The sequence below is a fragment of the Sinocyclocheilus rhinocerous genome, unplaced genomic scaffold, assembly GCF_001515625.1.
Source record: "Sinocyclocheilus rhinocerous isolate Xijiao unplaced genomic scaffold, SAMN03320098_v1.1 scaffold314, whole genome shotgun sequence".
Lineage (NCBI taxonomy): Eukaryota > Metazoa > Chordata > Actinopteri > Cypriniformes > Cyprinidae > Sinocyclocheilus > Sinocyclocheilus rhinocerous.
Window position 1 is genome coordinate 1,722,553 of NW_015630021.1, and position 21,707 is coordinate 1,744,259.

At 34.6% G+C, this 21,707-nt stretch overlaps 1 gene segment (V, D, J or C); it reads right to left on the minus strand.

Moving 5' to 3' along the window:
- Positions 1–1,544: 1,544 nt before the first annotated feature.
- LOC107739600 (Ig kappa-b4 chain C region-like) lies at positions 1,545–20,563 on the minus strand. The segment is given in 3 exon segments: positions 1,545–2,039; positions 12,196–12,279; positions 20,479–20,563. Coding segments are annotated over 3 exon segments (489 nt in total).
- Between the last annotated feature and the right edge of the window lie 1,144 nt (positions 20,564–21,707).

Consider the following 21,707-nt stretch of genomic DNA (forward strand, 5'->3'; position numbering starts at 1 on the left):
TGCTAAATTCAATTACAGATAATATAAAAAATGTAAGTTAACAAGTAAAGTTTTAAAAAGTACACTTTATAATAATATCAAATTAAAGTTTTGGGAGTAATTGTGAAATTACATATGAAGATGTACTTAAGTCTTACTTGAGTGGTTACACAAAAGTGTACATTTTCATTTAATTGCAATTAACATGCAATTAAGTGTTTTCAAAAGCATTACATTTAGTTACATTTACATTTAGTCATTTAGCAGACGCTTTTATCCAAAGCGACCTACAAATGAGAACAATGGAAGCAATCAAAATCAACAAGAGAGCAAAGATATGCAAGTGCTATAACAAGTCTCAGTTAGCCTAATGCAGTACACGTAGCAAAGTTTTTTATTTATTTATTTTTTTTTACTATATAGGACATAATAAAAAGAAAACAGATAGAATAGAAAAAGAATAGAGCAAGCTAGTGTTAAAGGCCTTTTTTGCTTTTGTTAATTGTGTAATAAATAAAAAGAAAACAAATAGATAGAATACAAAAAAATTAGAGAAGGTAGTTTTTTTTTAACGAAAACAAGCAGTTAGTAAGTGCAAGTGAGTGCAAGTCTAAAAGAGGCAAGTTTTTTTAAAGAATAGAATTAGAATGAATGCTAGAGTAAGAGGGTCAAATAAAGATGGAAGAGATGTGTTTTCAGCTGATTCTTGAAGATGGCTGCTCGGATTGAGTTGGGCAGGTCATTCCACCAGGAGGGAACATTTAATTTAAAAGTCCGTGAAAGTGATTTTGTGCCTCTTTGGGATGGCACAATAAAGCGACACTTAAGTTAGCTAGCTTAACACATTAGATTAAACTACAACACATTAGATTAAACTAGTTGTGCAGATAACTCGATTTGTAGAGTTTGAATCCCTTGTTTCGCTTACGTGTTGGAGCAGGGGACCAGGCATCAACGATTCGATGGACATCGCTGATGCTTACTTTAGGCAGACCTCGGAGACATCTTGTAAATACTGACATTCTGGACGACGCGAAAGTAAACCGGAAATTGATATCCCGACTTCTGGCGACAGCGGATGTTTGTCGCTACGCTCATGCACAGAGCCCATTTTGTTCATCTCTTTACATTTATTTGTGGATCATAATCTATTTATTTGGAATAATGCAACAAATCTATCTCCATATGTTATTGTCAATGTGATTTCTCAAATACCTTATTTTAGACGTTAAACTAATATATAGCCTATATAAATATATATATTTATATATTATATAATATACCTATATCTGCTAAATGACTAAAAGTAAAAGTAAAAAGTAAAATATAAAAAAATTAAAATAGGCTATTTCATTAATTAAATACAGCCAAAATATTTTATTAAATTAAAATATAATGATTAAGATGCAATGTTAAGATAAATATCTCTTTTGCTGTTACTTAATATTTTGAATATTAAAATGGTCACTACATATTCAGGCTGCTCATCAAAATATCACATAAAAAATAAAAAACAATAAAAATTGGTTCAGTATTTCATATTTTAGTAATAATTCAGCACCCTATTTAAGACAAAATGATTTTATTTGGCAGCAAGAATAAAATGATCAACAAAACATTCATAGCATTGCAGTTGTAGAATTACAACACTTAAGAATATATGAGCAATATACTAACAGCATGAAAGATTAATTGTTGAGCAGTGGCTGATTTAGGACAGTGTGTGTGTGTGTGTGTGTTTCATTCATCGCACTGCTGTGTGTTGAGGCTCTTGGTCACTGCACTGTGGGATGGGTGAGTGGCGTCACAGCTGACGGTTGTTGCTCTGCTCCACTCACTCTCAGTGAGGCTCAGGCTGCTGCTCCAGCTGTACAGTCCATCCTTCTGCAGCTGACTGGGACTCAGATCGACACCAGAGCTCCTGCTGCTGCCGTCCACCTTCCAGCTCAGCTTCCAGTCAGAGGGGAATCCCTTACTGGCCACACACAGCACTGTAGCCTTACCCTGCTGCAGCTCGTCTCTGGAGGGAGGCAGCACTGTGAGAGCGGGACGAGCCGCAGCTAAAGAGAGACAGAGATGGAAACTGTGATGTTTCGTTCTTCTGAAAAACAGCTCTGTCAGTCATTCTGAGGGTCTTTCACTTCCCTTTAAGAGATTCAGAGTTAATCAAGCAGATCTGAAGTGCAACAGCCTGTAAACACACATTTTATCAGCAATCACACATATGCCTATATTTAGATTTAACACTCTTTATTCATTATTCATAATGTTATATTATATATCTTTAACTTTTCAGGTTTCTATTGTCCTTTGTTCAAAATAGTTTAAAATAATTTTCTGTTAAAAATTTACAATACATTATTTACAGTAAAGTTTGATGTTTCTAATTCTACCATGGAGTGTAATTGAAAAATAAACCTGAATCCAGACACATTTTTGTCTGTGACATTCGTTAATTAATATTTTCTTGTTTGCCTCTGTCAAATATATTTGTAGAGGCATGTATGCACTTATACACAAGTTAGATTTCTATCTCATGCAAAATCAATTTAAAAAGAAGCAAGCATTTATTCTTTGTAATGATTTATCATTCTGATGGATAAAATACCCAACACTGTAAAAAAATATTTTCATAATTTGTTATGACAACTTTTTTTATTTTTGTGAAATCTGCTTAGATAATGTTATTCAGATTGTTGTTCAAGTTTCTGTTGATTAGTCTCTTTTTCTTGTATTAACTCAAAATTTAATTTAAATGAACTCAAAATTTCAAGGCAACCAGGTTACTTACTTGTTTAAGTTAAAACAACAAGTTTTTTTTTTTACAAAGGCAATACAGTGATTAAAACATTGAAGTGATTGATTTAAACTGGTTTGGAGGAAAAATAAGACAATTTTGGTAATATCACACATGAACATTTTTAGATTATTTATTTGTTATACTAATTAAAAAAAAATCCTTTCTTGTTCTTTTCATTTAATTTTCATTTTGAAAATAGAAAGAGATTTACTTACTTCCAACTGAGAGTCGAGTGCCTCCACCGAAAGTCCACCACAGTGATACAAATCCAATCAACGGCTGTACAAAAACCTCCTGCACTAAAACTGACACTGACACTAACCAGTTTGCTCTTTTACTCCTAACTATAGCAAATAGCTAAATAAGATACATCTACAAAATGAAACCAGTGTAATTTTCATCATTTTCCAAATGTACTATAAGAAAAAAAAATTAAGTACTATGTAATTATTTTAATAAAAGCAATGCTAATACAAACACAAAGAACTAAACATGTACATCAGTCACTTTCATGTAAATTTATATTGATTCAGCATTTACTTTTATTTTCATTTCATTCATATTTTATATTTTCATTGGATTTTACAGTCTAATTTACAATCATGTATTACTTAAAGCAGTACCAATACAGTTCTAACAAAAAACAACAACAAAAAAGTATTCTCTGTACTCTATGCTACCTAATGCATTTAGGTCCACATGTGCAATAATTTTATATATGTTTATTCATCTATTTATTTCATTCTGCACTCACTTAAAACAGTTTTGTTCCTCCACTGAAAATCCACCATAGAAATTTGTTCTCATTCACTGGCAAAACCTCCAGACTATTTTGAGAGCATAGAAGTTATAATTAGAAAGAAGAATTAGTTATAAGAAGAAATAATTAAATTATTCATATACAGTACCCATCATCATACCAGAAGATATTTCAGACTAGGAAGGGTTTTTCCACTGTACTGATATTTTGCTTGGGCAGCTCATGCCTCAGTGCTCTGAGTGTTTATAGTCATTTGAACAATTTGCAAAGGTCCAAGAACTGTCAGCTCTAAAACACAAGCCACATGTGTGTGATTTGAGCCACAGATTATTCTTTTCATCTGGGCATTTTACTGCATCCAAGGTAATTTCATTTTCAAATATCTATCTAAACATTTTTTTTTCTTTTTTTTTTCCCCTCGATGATTGTTTTACTTCAGCAGAGTTTTCTTTCTCTCACAGGCTCTTTGGGACAGGTTGTTGTGACTCAGTCTGATGTTAAATCAGTTGAGCTCAGTCAAACAGTCTCTACTAATTGTAAATTCAACACTATAGTTTATAGGCATCCAGAGGGCTCAACATCCAAAGATTACTATATCTCCTGGTATCTTCAGAAGTCAGATGAACCCCCTAAACTCCTTATATATTTCACAACAATGAAGCCTTCAGTTGCTTCAAGAATGAGTGGCAGTTTTCACTCTGGAGGAAATGGTCTTGATTTCACTCTGACTACACTCTTAAAAATAAAGGTGCTTAAAAGGTTCTTCACAGTGATGCCATAGAAGAACCATTTTTGGTCCCACAAAGAACCATTCAGTCAAAAGTTCTTTAAAGAACTATCTCTTTCTTACCTTTTTATAATCTGAAGAACCTTCTTTCGCCACAAAGAACCCTTTGTGAAACAGAAAGGTTCTTCAGATGTTAAAGGTTCTATATGAAACCATTTAGACAAAAAAGGTTCTGCTATGGCATTGTGAAGCACCTTTATTTTTAAGAGTGTATAAACGATGCCCAGCTTGAAGATGCAGGAGATTATTACTGCTTGAGTTACCATGAGATCAGTAGTGTGTTCACACAGTGAAAAAATGCTGTACAAAAATCTCCCTTGATCCGGTTAATGACGATTTGCTGATTTATACGAGACCTACAGGTGCTGAAACCATAACAAAAACAGGGGTTTGCAATGGGATACACACAGATGTGCATGTTATTGTATAATCTAATTAATATTCCAACCCAGAGCTGAAAATCATCACGGGAATTTCTTATGCTCTATGAAATTTCTCATATACTTAATACAGTGCTTCACATAAAGAAAAATCATAATCAATACCCATATGTAATGAAAGGAGTGAAATTATTTCCTTATAAAATAAATTCTTTGTAAAGCCAAACACTCAGAAACAATGGGCTTTGATCAAGATAGGAAGATCTGGAAGAAAGACCATCTGCTCTTCAGTCCCTTCACCCATCCTCCCCCCCCCCTGGGCACATGGTCCAGGTCACTAAAAGTTGACAGAGAAATCGACCAGGCCGCTGGATTCCGCTTTTTGGGCTGGTGGGTGGATCCTTACATAATGTGCGAGTTGTTATATGCAAAGATATATATATAAAAAAACATGCATCACGCAAAGCGGAGAGACAGAAAAAGCCCATTTTAATTAGGGGAAAAAAAAGATAAATCATCTTATGAACATCACCATTATCAGAAATCCTGATATGTGTGTGACAAGATTTATAGATCAGGCCTGTCTGACTGGTGCAAATGTATTTTGTGTTATGTGAATGAATTAAATTATGAAGAACGACAGATTGGAGATGCTTTTACTTTGCACTTTTACTTACGTTTTCCACATGCTAAAATCTGCAAAACATGAGTGGACTAATGTAGGGAATAGTGAATGAGGGTATGAGACTGATTTCGAACACAGCCTTGACCATTCATTCAGCGTATGTGAAACGTTTCCACATGAACTTGCATTTCCAGTCTCCCGCAGTTTTCATGTGCATGAAATGAAGTCTTGTGTGACTGTAAAATATAATACTCTGAACAACTTTCTGATTTAGGAGATTTGTATAACAGATTTAGAACTTTGCAAAATGACAACAAACCCTCAATGTTACAGCTGAACAACAACAAAATCAATGAAATTGATCAATAACTTAGATTTAAAAAAAAAATCTGGCTCATCCAGATAACCAGGTGAACTATGTTCCTTAAGAGTTAGAGAGGTTCTTGTTCTCAGAAAAAAAGACATTTACATTGTGAAGACACTTTGCATTGAACTGCATGCTTCAGTACTCTGGAGGTCTTTATAGATCCATGAGTTTATGCTTTTGTGACTGACAGCTCTCCTTCATATTAACAGACCTTAAAGCAAACATGTCTTTAATAGCCATCATTATTTGGGCACTCACAACCTGCACCTGGAGTAAGTATATAGAAATTCATATCATCAGTCGACTTATAGAAAATTCCACAGGTTCTGAAATAAAGATTTAGTTTAATCTTCATGTAAATTCTGTACCGTATATACATTTAAAATGCATATATATTCTTTTTTTTATATGCATGTTTTTGACCTGAACAGACGTATACATTGAACTTTAACTCCTATGTTTTGATATGAATGATGTACAAAAACTAATATGATATACAGAACTAATATAATAGAACTAATGTTTCCATCTACAAGTCAAATTCTTTATTGTCATTGATTATAAAAGTTTATACGTGTTAGATTTTTTTAATGTGCTCATCAGATTTATATTATTCTACAGTGTTTTCTGTCTCTCTCTTCAGGTTCTGTGGGGCAGATTCTGACTCAATCTGAAGATCAAACAGTGAATCCTGATCAGACTGTTACTATTCACTGTAATCATAAACCAGCTGTGAATCGTTTAAAAAAAGATACCACTCTGTATTGCATGTCCTGGTACCATCAGATTCCTGGAGAAGTTCCTAAACTCCTGGTCTATTACACATCAGAGAGAGCTTCAGATGTTTCTTCTAGATTCAGTGGCAGTGAAAGTGGAAACCACATGGATTTTACTCTGACCATCAGTGGAGTCCAGCCTGAAGATTCAGGAGTTTATTACTGTCAGAGTCTACATAACAAGGGTGTCTCTGGCACCACAGATTTGGTGTTCACACAGTGTAAAAGCATCATACAAAAACCACCTTGGGTGAGGCTGCAGCTTTGAGCTTCTGCAGATGTTGATGTTGAAGATCATTATTCACCTCACTGACTTTACACACAGATACACAGAAACTCTCTTTAATGCTGATGAACTATTGATTTTCATTGTCACACACTCCCTAATACTGTACATTCAACATATTTTATTAATAATTTACATAAGAATGTCTTAAGGGTTTCCATATAGATTACAATCCAATAAAATCCATTCAGCCATGATGATAAAGGAAAGCTCACCATGGCCAAAGCTAATGAGATGAACATTTTTCAAACCAGTTCCACGTGAAAAGCCACCAACATTTCGCTATGAAATGAACAGTTAGTGGAGTAACTGGGAAACTTTATATATCTTTAATGTATCTCATATATACTATATGTAAGATCAGTGCAACTGATGTTCAGTGGGAACCATACAAAAACCTCCCTTGGTCAGATTACTGAACATCATCTAATGCAGCTGCAGGTGCTGAAAAGAGAACAAAAACTATGATTAAATATGACACTCAAGCACTCACAAAGTTTGTGTTTAACATAATTAATCATACAACCCAACAATATGTTTTTATAAATTTCTATTCCATCCTCATTCTCCTGTAACATGATTTCCATAATTCAGACTCATTATTTTAAATAATTTTTAACAAATGTAACAATTAAAAAAAAATATGTACATGTTCGTTCATTCATTCATTCATTCATTCATTCATTCATTCATTCTTCTGTGAATGTGTGAATTAGTGTAGGTTTATTGAGCTCTGTTCAAGCTGAAAACTAACATATCTTAGTGGTCACTAACTCACTGAATAATATGCAAAAAAAATTGTCTATAGGACTTTCCCACTAACTTGTCTGTATATTTGTATATTTGAAAATGATTTGATCAAATTAAATTATTCAACACCATCAGTTTGCTCTTTGTCTTCTAGCTAATAATAAATATTTGTGTAAGATACAACAGAATATTATACTGTAGCATGTATATTTGAATACGTCTCCATCATTTAGTTATCTTTAATGAAATATTAGGGTATTTTGTCATTTATTTCACAACCCTATTTTTCTCAAGACAACATTTACAGTATGAAAAGATTATTTTCTAAAACTGATTTTTCGGTTCACTTCTATAATGTGACTAATTCAGCCTTTATTCTCTTCTGGTAGTGTTTTGCATGTTTACTGCTTCACACACAAAACTCCTCTGATGATCGATGTGTGTTCAGAGAGTCACAGACACACAACAGAATCATGTCTCTTTTACTAATTGTGGCTACACTGGGTCTGCTTGCTCAAGGTTAAACATATTTTTCTACATTATCATTTTTTTTTTTTTTTAGAAAAAAAACTTGTGATTTGTTTTAATTTTTTAATTACAGATATTTTATCACGTAATTTGTATTATGTCAACTTTTTTAAATCTCTCTCTCAGTGTCTCATCAAGAGGTCCAGTCTTCTGAGTCTCTGTCTGTTAAAGCAGGAGATTCTGCTTCTATCAACTGCACTGCATCTTCTGGAAATGGTTATTCCATGAGCTGGTATCTACAACCTGGAAAAGCTCCTAAACTCCTGATCTACTCAACAAGTAACCTTCCATCTGGAGTTTCAGACCGGTTCAGTGGAACTTATTCTGGATATGAATTTACGCTGAACATACGTGGAGTCCAGCTTGAGGATAGAGGAGAATATTACTGTATGGGGGATTATAATGGTCCAGTGTTCACGCAGTGAAACAACATTGTACAAAAACCTCCCTCAGTCAGACGACACAGTAAATGCACTCATGCAGTAAATATATTCTCGTTTAAATGAGAAACGAATTCCTTTGTATGAACAGAATGTTTAATCAATCTACACATTCTGTCTATATGATTCTGTGATGAACAGTTAATTTTTTTTATTCTTCCTGTTCGAATGCATAAATCCTGATACTCATTTGAAGACTTCAGACCACTAGCCCTAATGTTAATGTAATCTGAGTAAAATAAGCTATAGAAGTAATCAATAAAATCATCTCATTGCCACTGTGATTCCTCAAATACTTTTAGATTTTGACCTAATCTATATATAATAAAAATTAAAATACTACATTAACCCTCTATCGCACGCATTATGATGGACCTATAGAAAAAAATATTAGAATCTTTTTCTTTTCTAAGAATGGCTTAACTTGAAGTGCTGTAAGTTATAAGTACTTACTTATAATTGACACCTTATACATACTTTCCAACAACTTGTGCTTTTATTTATTCTATTCTTTTTTGCTGAATAATGATTTATAATTTTTTAAATTTCATTACATTTCTCATGAATATTATTTAAACTGCAAATTTATACAGTTAAAACAAATATAATACTGTATATAATGTATCAAAACATTGACATAAAACCAAAAACATTGCAGTTCATGAAAATTCAGCATTATACAATCGTATGAGAGGAAGACTATGAACATGAGCCCAACGACCCCCTATTGCTCCATCCACCCATAATCCTTGAAAGATCACCTTTTTAATGTATGAAACGTCACAAAGAAGATTTTCCTTGTGCAGGAAGAGCAAGTTCTACCCTTTTCTTCTTTACCTTGCCATAGAATATGGCCGTGCTCACTGATGTAATGTTACCTGTATTCATATTTAATCAAAAGTAAAATTGCCATTTCAATTTGATTATGTCCATAATACAAATGCCATTAACATACAACTAATCAACATTATATCACTAGTATTAATGTTGTTATTGTTACAGCTTAACAAATTGCAGCTGACCTTGCTAGCTAGCTAAACGTTCTAAAAAACGTAATAATGTTCTCTTAAAGAGACAGTGGCAAGGAAACTCTCCAGTCACAGATCAGCTGTTGCCAAACCGCCCGCGCACTCCCCAACATGTGACTTAATCAAAGCACATAATTGGCTAAACTAAGGTCTTCTCTTTCCAACAAAAAAAAAACGAGAATGTTCTCTTAAAGAGACAGTGGCAAGGAAATGAACACAAAGAATATGTTGCCATATGGCTACACCATGCGGTAGAGGGTTAATTAAATGTAACTAAAATATGTTATCATAAATATCTGTTTTACTGTAACTGATATTTTCAACATTACAATATTCTCTACATATCCATGCTGCTCATCACAATATCACACATCCTAAAAAAACTTAAAAATCAATAAAAGTGGTATTTTATATTTTAGGTGTTTTTTTTTGTTTTTTTTTTAATGTCCACAGAATTCAACACCATAATTGTGACAAAATGCTTTTATTTGGCAGCAAGAATAAAATGAGCAACAAAACTTTCAGAGCATTGCAGTTGTAGAATTACAACAAATAAGACCTGCATGAACAATACGAACAGCATGAAACAGCATACTAACAGCAGTGTGTGTGTGTGTGTGTGTTTCATTCATTGCACTGCTGTGTGTTGAGGCTCTTGGTCACTGCACTGTGGGATGGGTGAGTGGCGTCACAGCTGACGGTTGTTGCTCTGCTCCACTCACTCTCAGTGAGGCTCAGGCTGCTGCTCCAGCTGTACAGTCCATCCTTCTGCAGCTGACTGGGACTCAGATCGACACCAGAGCTCCTGCTGCTGCCGTCCACCTTCCAGCTCAGCTTCCAGTCAGAGGGGAATCCCTTACTGGCCACACACAGCACTGTAGCCTTACCCTGCTGCAGCTCGTCTCTGGAGGGCGGCAGCACTGTGAGAGCGGGACGAGCCGCAGCTAAAGAGAGACAGAGATGGAAACTGTGATGTTTCGTTCTTCTAAAAAACAGCTTTGTCAGTCATTCCGAGAGTCTTTCACTTCCCTTTAAGAGATTCAGAGTTAATCAAGCAGATCTGAAGTGCAACAGCCTGTAAAAAATATTTCTTCAGCAATCACACGCACACATGTTTGTTTCGCTATATCTTAGTTAAGATGTTGCATAGACTTCCATTGATTTTATATCAGGTTGGTGATATTTTCTATCACCTAACCCAACCCCTACCCCTAAACATACCCATCACAGAAATATTCACAACCCTGCTAAAAGTGCCAGTACGTGCGCTCATTGGCGCCCCTTCAGCTGGTGGCGCCCTAGGCGACCGCCTAGCTCGCCTATGCCTAGAAACGGCCCTGTGCAGAACACTAGATTTAAATAAAAACATCTTTTTGCTGATTTGTAAGCCTTTTTAATAGTGAGGACCCGTAAAATGTCCTCAGGTTGTCAAAGTATTTCACAATATAAGTGAGGACATTTGGTACACACACACACACACACACACACACACACATAAAATCATTATATTATATTTATTCATTTGGCAGACACTTTTATGCAAAGCATCTTACATTGCATTCAAGGAATACTTTATCAGTTTATGTTTCCCTCGGAATCAACCCCATGGACTTGTTCTTGTACTCGACCTGTATACTGTTTAGGCTGCTGGCATGGTTATCTTTTCAGGTTTCTATTTTTTTGTTTGTTCATATTATTGTTAAATTATTCCTTGTTAAAAATCCACTGTGCTACTTACAGTTACTTAGCTGTTTGAATTAAGCTACATCAGATGAAGACATTCATTAAAAAACATTTCATTAAAAACATTTTCATTAATCTAGAATTATTAAAAACATTTAACATTGAATAATTATTGAAAACAATTAATAATAATTAAATATTTTGAACTTTCCATAATTCCTAAGATGTCCGATTATCTGCATTATCAACATTTTTTTTTTAAACTTGCCCCTTTTAGACTTGCACTCTATTCATTTACTAACTGCTTGTTTTCTATAAAAAACTAGCTTCTCTAATCTTTTTGTTTTCTATATATTTCTTTTTTTATTTATTATACAATTAACAAAAGCAAAAAAGGTCTCTAACACTAGCTTGCTCTATTCTGTTTTCTTTTTATTTATTATATAATTAAATTTTAAAAACCTTGCTACGTGTACTGCGTTAAGCTAACTGAGACTTGTTATAGCACTTGCATATCATTGCTCTCTTGTTGATTTTGATTGTTTCCATTGTTCTCATTTGTAAGTCGCTTTGGATAAAAGCATCTGCTAAATGTCTACATGTAATGTAATGTAATGTACATTAACACTTTCCATGTGTAATAAAATGTTTCAACGTTTTCTTGTTTGCCTCTGTTAAATAGATTTGTAAAGGTGAGTAAAAGACTGCATACTCATACAGACATTGACTTTCTGTTTAATGCTAAATGAATGAAAACATTGTTTGTCAAATTCAGTTTACCATTCTGATGGATAAAATGCCCAATAATAAAAAAAAGTGACTGTTTTAAATTGGTTTAAAAGTGTGCATGTGTTTGGTATTATCACACCAGAACAAAACTTTAAAATGATTTTTTCTTATATTAGTCATTGGTATTATTTTTAAAATGTGTTTTAAACACAAACAAATCTTCTCTTGTTATTTTAATTTAGTGTTTCATATTTAAAATAGAAATAGATTTACTTACTTCCAACTGAGAGTCGAGTGCCTCCACCGAACGTGTACCACAGTGATACAAACCCAATCAGTGGCTGGACAGAAACCTCCTGCACTAAAACTGACACTGACACTGACACTAACCAATTTGCTATTCACAACTGATAGTAAAGCTATAAGAATATATATAAAAAGCTATAAGATAAAGCTACATAATTAAACCAGTTTAATTTTAATACAATTTAAAAAATGTATTAAATATTATATAATTCTATTACTAAGAATACTTTTCACTAAGACTTTTGTGAGATAACACAAGTTTTAATTAAACTATATGATTAACTTATAATTCAAATATGTATATAATATTACAAAGCTAATTGTCATATGAATAAGAAGATATTTCAGTTCAGGAAGGGTTTTTCCAAAGTAATGATGTTTTGCATTGGCAGCTCATGCATCAGTGCTCTGAGAGTTTATAGTTCATGTGAACACTTTTAACAAATGCCGAGTCTTCACTCTAAAACAGAAGCAAATATGATTCTCTTCATCTGGGCATTTTACTGCATCCAAGGTCATTTCATTTTCAACTCAAAGTGAAAGACATTTTGCTCATGCATGAATAATTACTTTAATTCAGTTTTATTACTCTCACAGGTTCTTTGGGGCAGTTGTGACTCAGTCTGATGTTAAATCAGTTGAGCTCAGTCAAACAGTCTTTATTGATTGTAAGGTCAACACCGAAGTTTACAGGCTTCCAACAGGCTATGTATCTAAAGATTACTACATCTCCTGGTATCTTTGGAAGCCAGATGAACCCCCTAAACTCCTTATATATTACACAACAATGAAGCCTTCAAGTGCTCCATCTATGAGCGGTGGAGGCAGTTTTCACTCTGGAGGAAATGGTCTTGAATTCACTCTGAACATAAGTGATGTCCATCTTGAAGATGCAGGAGATTATTACTGTGATAGTGTCCATAAGATCAGTGACAAATGGGTATTCACACATTGAAAACATGCTGTACAGAAACCTCCCTACTGACAATATTCTGATGCTTCTGAGACCTACTGACAAGAGAACAAAAAAAAAGGGCTTTGCAGTGAGATTATTATTATTTTTAAATCTAATTAATTAATCTTTCAATCCAGAGCTTCCCTATCAAAATCATCACTGGAAATTCTGCTTTTCATATTACATATCTAATTACCATCAGACAAATCAATTGTAGGCTACTCATATGCTTCACACAAAGCAGAGAAGTAGAAAAAGCTTATTTTAATGAGAAAAATCTTAGAAAAATAAATTGATAAATCTTCTTATGTAGTTGTCTCTGTAATCTAAATGTTACCATTTATACATATCGTATTTAAGTTCCGTATATTAGTGTTTCCAGGTCAACTATAATATAAAAGATTTGGGATATGTATATGTGTAAGAACTACACCAACCCTTGAAAACAATATAACTTCAAAAAGAAGTTTATACCCCCCCCCCCATCAGTCAATCTGAATCAGACATGAATGGACACAATAACAAATTAACACATTTTAATCAATTTTTTTTATTCTTTTTTAAATTAAGATTTGTAATTAATTATTTTTTTCACAGTAAAATGAACCTTAAACAAACCATATCAAGTAAATACAGATCAAATATAAAGCAATAATTATCCTTAGTGTGCATATTTCATTTATTACATTTTTCTTTTTCTTTCTTTTTTTTAATTATTATTTTGGAAATCAAATGTATATCAACGCTGTCCAATGGCCAATAAAACCAAACTCAAAGAAAGAAACGTGTCATCTTTTACTGCCCTCTACTGGATTCTCAGGCTGCGAGAACACATAAATTAGAAGCACGTGACCTCTATGAAACCTGTTCAGTGACGTGTCAACTCCTGAACTGAACTGAGCACGAGTTTTGCAAAAGCAACACATGCACAATGTTTTTGAATCACAGAACGGTGAGTTTAACCGACCGTTATTGGTCAATACAACAGATATTTATGCATGATGTATTCTGAATCATAAATAGCAAGAAAATGAGAATAGTGAAAGTTTCCACATTTAGGCCTATTCATGTTACACAATCAGTTCAAAGAACATATTTGCCGCCTTCACCGTCACTGAGCTCTAATCAGTTGTAAGGGTTATAGAGTTGACAATGGCTTAGCGTAACGTTTTTCCGTGACAATAATGTCCGTTTAGACTAGAAGTTAAGAACCTTGTTTGCTCGGTTTCTCTACATAATCCATTCACAATTTGAAGAAAAGTTTTGTTTGTCTAAGAGGACCAAACTTCCACGTACAGTTTCAGGGAATGCCAAACGCGAGTGTAAAAAATTAAGCGAGTGAATCTGCTAAATTGTTCTGAAAGTCATTGGTATGATTGACAGTAATAACTGTAGTAAGGAACAAAACATCTGACAGGCCAATGTCAAAAATAGACCTGTGCATTAAGTAATTCAGAGTAACAAAACTACAGTACTACCAAGTCTGTTGGCTTAATATATTTATCAGCTTAAATAGGCCTATACAAATATTTCTATATATTTAATGCATAATTATTTAATTGTTATACCATTAATAATTAACTTATTTAATCTGTAGTTAACTAGTTAAGTATTTAAATAATTTACCCTTCTAGGCTGTTGGTGTCTGGGCTTATTTATTTATTAAATGACATGACATGACATGACACTTTGTGACTTACTACACTTGCTATAGGCTACTTTACACTTTAGTACAGTAAAAAGTACTACAATTTGTTATAATAGTCATTTCATACTAAATCCAAAAGCAAGACCTGAAAAAAACTAGGGAGTTAAAATGGCAACTGCTAATGAGTGATCTTCTGCTGCCATCTACTAGTTATAATGGTAATTTCATGGCAATTTCATCTTAAAAATCTTTGTTTTCTGCCAGGAGACATTTTGCTGCACAGCTGTAGAGTTGAGAAATAAGAAATAATAAAGGCTTTAAAGTATTATAAGCGTTTATAAAATGTGTCCATAAAGGCAAGTTACTGATTATCAAGAATACCTTTGCAATGTCGACCCCAAGCACTGCACATTTTAGTTCGCTCACTCATTTTAGACACCTGATTCAACTTATCAGCTCATTAGTAGAGTGCAAAAGCTGAATTTGGTGTGTGGGAGACAGAGAAAAAGTGCAGTGCTGGGGGGGCCTCCAGGACCGGTTTGAAAACCACTGGTTTATGAGATGGCATTGTTAGCTAGTTAACTTTAGCTTAAACAGTTACATAGTGTTTAGCTGTTAGCATTTAAATGTACAGGCACTCTCCTGGGATTACCAGGCTCGGCATATAAAATTACAGTGTTGTTAAATAACACGAAACTGTATGTTAATGCCGCTATCTTTTGCCAGCCACAATGAAGGTGTTTTTTAAATTCAGCACATACAGATTTTGAATAATTGAATGTGCTGCAGCTAAAGACATTTTTCTGATCAAAACAGTACACGCAGTGTTCGAACTATACCGTGGACTTTGGGGGAGCCCACATGTTTGTTTTTTTTAACGGGGTGGGGTGGGGGGCTTTGTTCGTGCGCTTGCGCGTGCCTCAAAAGGGGGCTTACAATGTTTTACATAGATACATAACAGCTACAAGTGTATGCACTACTTGCTTTATGCAAGCACTATATAGGATAAATCACTATACAGGATTTACCCTATTATACTTTATCGACACGAATTGATAGGTGAAACAACAAACAGCCACCCACAAATAGTCTATAAACAAAGCATCAGGCTGTCTTTGAGTTCACACGAACAACGGTTAAAGTTACTCGTCGTCAGGCTACAGAAGAATACATAATTCCTCCGTTCAATTAGGCCTAAGACATCGAGAGTCACGCAGACCTATAACAACCCAGCCACAACACATAATTGCGAATAACATGCCTTACCTTAACACAGAATCGACCACAGAGTCCAGCGTTTATATTTTTTCTACGAATCTTCATGTACTAAACATGAGTGGAATTTGCACCGCAGCGCCCCCACACCTTGATGCTCATGACAAGAATAGCATGTATAGTTATCTTTATTCAAGTCAATTTTACACATAATAATCCACGATGATCACATTACACAAAACTGAAATTGCACGTCAAAATAACACATTGTCAATATTTTTTGAGACCCCCCAAAATTTCACAAATCACGTTTTCAGGGGAGCCCATGTCTTATTAAGGGGAGCCGAGCTCCCCCTAGCTCCCCCGTAGTTCGCACCCTGAGTACACGTGTAAATCAGTAGTTGACGTTCACATAATGCCATCTTGAATTGGACTGAATCTCCATATGCAGCCGTGACAGACAGATGGATGGGCTACGATAGCCTACTTCGGTTCTGTTTTTGTAGCTCCGTCCTTTTCATGATAGATGACAGCTTTAGAGATGTTCTTATATGGTCTTTTATTATTAAAGCAGCATTGATAGCTTGTGAATTTGCCGCGGTTTCACAGACAAGGCTTAAGCATAGTCCCAGACTAAAATGCATGTCTTAGCGGTTTTAACTGAAGGAAACTTGCACTGACATATCTTAATGTCAGCCCTGTCTGTGAAACCAGGCGTTGAAGTGGCAAGTTAAGTTGCCCTTGTGTTTCAGCACTAGGGGGCACTCGCACCATGCAAACCAGTGATGCTTTTTGTCTCTTGTCCATGATTATCTACTATGGTGTGGAGTCTTAATTATAAATACAGCTACATGGTGAAATGGAGAGATCATGTAATATTCATAACAATTTTTCACAAATGAAGTTATTCTGAGAACATCTGAGTTGTCTCTTAATGTGCTGATTGCACTATTCACATCATGTAAGTCAGTGGTGACATTTCCATTAGCTAAAGTAAAGGTGTTAGTTGTGGTGTAGCTATAATATTCTTGTCTGAGGTACCTCTGTCCTATCTCAGACTGATGTGCAGAGACAACTAAGACATTTAAAGCTTGATTTTTGTGTACTAATGCGTATACTCGTATACTTGAATTATGGCATTGTGTATTTGACAAGTTGCTTGTGATCATCCTAATTTAAGTCGTTTGGGATAAAAGCACCTGCTGAATGAATAAATGTAAACCTGAAGAGTGTGTACACTATATGGTTATGTTTGAAATGGATACTGTGTAAATACTAAATACTATTCAAATTATTTAAAAAATAGTAGACTATGTGAAATAGTGTTTATTCCACACACAAAAAAAATGTTTCAAGAAGTGGTATGCTACATGTGACCTCACTATATTGGGGCATTTTTTATTTTTTTGGCAGTCTGATTGATGAGTCAAGAAAGAGAGGAAAGTCAATTATGTTGCATTGTGGGATAAAGTAAGCATTTTGGCAAACTTAGGTCATGCATACGGGAAATGATGAACTGTATGATATGCACAATACAGTACATACAACTGCAGAAGGCTATTTTGAAAAAGCCCTTTAGTTCTGTGGCACTCTCAGTATTGTTCCGTTTGTTTGAGCAGCTCAACATTTCATTAGCTTAACCAATTTGCATGAGTACTTCTTCTTGTTTTTCTGAACAATGACATTCGGATGCAGTTTAAAAATCAGTTTGGAAATGATTATTTTTGCAGTTCTGTTTAGTGCTGTTTATGCACAGAAATTACACATCTTTAAACGTGATTTACAGTCTTTCTACATCACACATCATAATGATACCAAGAGAATTATGGCTGGCATCATTTTTATTGCTCATTGCATATCAGTAAACTACTTTGTTTATGAGCTTGCCTCGCAGTTGTTTTATTGCACACCTCATGGAAACTACATCTCTTAGATGTCTGTTTTTTTCCCCATAATCCTTTTTGTCAATACCCCTTGTCTGCTGAGTCTGTTGTAGTTTATTTTAAATTTGTAAAAAGACATTTATGTGTCTTTTAATGCTTCACCTGGTGAAACTCAGCCTTGGCATTTAATGTCCAGTGAAAAGCAGCACCCTGAAGCATCTAATCACTGTCCCCAGTGTGGGACTTTGAAGTGCTATCAGGTTCAACGCTGAGGTGGGTGAATAGGCAAACAGAGCTTTATTGTCGAGTGGAGGTTAAGCACGGAATAAAAGAATAGTTGAGATCGCTTGTCTACTTTGGAGCCTGGCTGCCCCAGGAGGAGGAGAGACCGTTCTGGGGAAAGAAGAGCCAGCGTCCCATACACAGGCATCCAATTCTCCAGTGGTAAAGCTAGTGGGATCCAAGTGGAATGTATTTATTTAACCCTGTAAAACCTGACATATGAAATAATAATCAGAATTTAAATTTTTTTTTTTAAATGGAAGAGATTAATGAACTTTTAGGCAAAATGTTTTTAAACTTTTCAGGCTTTTATGGTTCATAAAGTATGATATAGTGAGAAAATGGAGCTCACGCTTGAGGAGGAAAAAAAAATCACATTTTATATCGGAGTCCAAAACTGAGGAAAAATTAGTGATTTGGTGCTGTTACTGATATTTATATGGCCAAAAAGTTTAATTTCTGAAATATTACATAAAATGCATATACATACCAGTAACTTGTCTTAAGATGATTTTTAAATGCTTGGTTTTATGATCAAAGTTCTGTAGTTTTTGCTCTGTGGGCAAAACATATTTTGCAATACAATACAAGCGATGACTGAGAAATGTACAAATAAACATTCGTCAAAAGCATGCTGTATCATATTTGATACTTGCATTTTAATGCAATTTTCCTAAAAAAAAAAAAAAAAATGTATGGATAATCAATTAAACCTAATTTCAGTCTAGCCTTAGAAATTCATGTATCAAATATGATACTGTAGGCTTTATAGGGTTCATTTGCATGCATTATAAGTGTTTGCATGTCAGAAACATTACTCACATTTTTCTGTTGCAGACTGATAATTTAAGTCAGTATAGTAAAGTTTATTACGCTAGACATTATGGGACAGACGACAGGCGTATATTACTTTTGTCTCATTAGGTGACTTTCACTTTGCTTTACCGCTGCCTCTGAGGCTCATTAGGCCTTTTACAGCTGAGCTTCTGATTACCAGCTCTGATCCTACCTCCCCTTTAGAGTTCAGAACCAGAGCATGTGAGCGAAGCGGAGCGGTGTGACGCTCCGCTACGTTTTCCGCTCTATGGACGTGCGCTCCACTCAGTCGCTCTAACCGCCCAAGCAAGCGCTCCGTTAATATTCCGCTCACGCTCACCGTAAACCAATTCCCGCTCAGATCCCGCTCCGTTCTGTAAAGAACAAATTTGCGTGCATTATATTAGATTATAAATTACTGCTGCCTATATCTAGCCTACATTCTGAAGGACTACCTATTGTTTCGGGTCAGTTTTTTTTTTTTAAATAATATTTGAATTGGCCTAAGTGGTGTAGGCTAATATCTTCTGTACTCTGTAGTTCTGTATTTAGGCCTATATACAGCTGTGTGTTAGCTTAGGTCTACAGTTTAACTGAGATTATTTAATAACTACGGAGCTCCGAATATAATTCGAATTAACAATTCGTTTCTACGACGTCAGCAGGTTTTATTATTTTTTTAATTTATTATTATTTATTAAGTTTAAGCAATAATGATTTTAATAAGTAATTACGAAATATAATAATTCGTTCCACGATTTAGGCCTACTATAGGGAATGAACGAATTAACGAACGAATGAATTCGTGGCAGCTAAGCCTAAACAAGAGAATGAATACTTAATTCGTGGCCATAATTTAGACTAAACAAAAAAATTTATTCTTAATTCGTGGCCATAATGTAGTCCTAGCATAAAAGAGAACTAGCCTATTCTAAATTCGTGGCTGTGATTTTGTCTGCATGTCATGATCGGGGCTCCGTACAACCGAATATAACCTTAGCCTACCTGTTTATTCATTTATTATGGTATGTAACTAGCTCACCTTTTGCTGCACCATGTTTGCATACATCTTCGTGTATACGTATTGTAATCAATATGAATCTGTACTAACTTTAACAGTCTCCCCGCACTCCCTCTCAGTTTCTTCTCCCTGCTCATTCTTAACTTTGATTTTTACTTTACATTTATGTATAAGGCTTGCAACTTCGTTGAAACAATATCTGGACTCCATAACTGCTCTACTATTCTCGATCTCTACAGATTCTCGATCTCGAACAAGCAAATCACCAAACGGCATTCTGGGTTGAGCGAGCGGCGCTGAGCGCATTGAGCAAGCGGAGCGGAATCTTCAGAAAGGCGCTCTGCGCTCTTAAGGAAATATTACCACTCCGCTCCCCGCTCCGCTCATGCTCCGCTCCGCTCACATGCTCTGTTCAGAACACAGCCGTGGGTTACCTTGGGTCAGTGCACCCACACACAGGCCCTCATACAGGCCAGGGGGTGTGGTCATCACCATAATTCCCACTCTCAGTCCGAGCATCATCACCCAATAAACAGCAAGCGTCTGACTGGTGGTTAGTAAGAACATTCAGTGTGAATGAGTAAAAGTTTCACCAAATGGTACTGACGCATCAGCACAATGTTTGTTAGTGTTCACTGGTTATCTTTGGGTTGGTGTATATTAAGATTAGGTTTTGGGACATGAAATTACTGTATTAAACTTAATAGGCTTGCATATTGAATTATTATTAAACATGCCAGACTAATTCTAATTATGCAATTAAAACAATTGTTATAATGCATGGTAAATCGTCTAATGTGCAAAATGTGTATAACAGCTACTGTTCATCATAAAGTTTGTCCGCAGGGAACTCTGCCCACATTTTCAGAGCTCGTTGGGAATGTCCTGTGTGTTTGTATTTACTCACAGTTACCGGAACCCAGTGTCCTTTTTACTGTAACAGAACGCAGCCAAAGAGTCAATATTGTAAATTTAGTCTTGCTGTCTGACAGAAAAAGTGCCACAGCGTTTATGGTCCACAGAGTTTCGAGCCTTTGTGCTGGCCTTTTCATAACACTGCGTGGTTGGAAATAAATCCACATAGTTAATGGACCATGGTCCATTAGTAATTCCCTGTACATAAACATGAAACTTCTGAGTGTTTGCATGGTGGCTAGTAAGTTTAAACTACTAGGGCTTCTTCTAAATTAGGGCTGTTAATTTAATGTGATTAAATAGAAAAAAATAATGTGTTAAAAATTAATGTAATTATTCATGCCCCATGTCTATTCAATGCTTTTTTTTTAATTTGGGGGCTTTTCTCAGCAAATAGTGCCGTATGCGATTTAGTTTTTACATCATGTAATTAATTTGATAATTTTGCAAGCACATTATAGTGCAAACCATTAACATTAGTTAATGCATTAAGCATTATGAATTTAAAATAAACCTTTTTTTCCTTTTTTTATTGACTTAAAAATCTAGATTAATTAATACATTTCTTTTAATAATTTGAGAAATTTAAAACATAAGTTAACTATATAATATAAAAAGTATTTTAATATATTAATAAAATGTATAATGTTTTAAACAGTAGCTTTTATTTATATATTAACATTAACCTAGATTGATAAATGATGTAAAAAAAAATATATATATATATATATATATATATATATATATA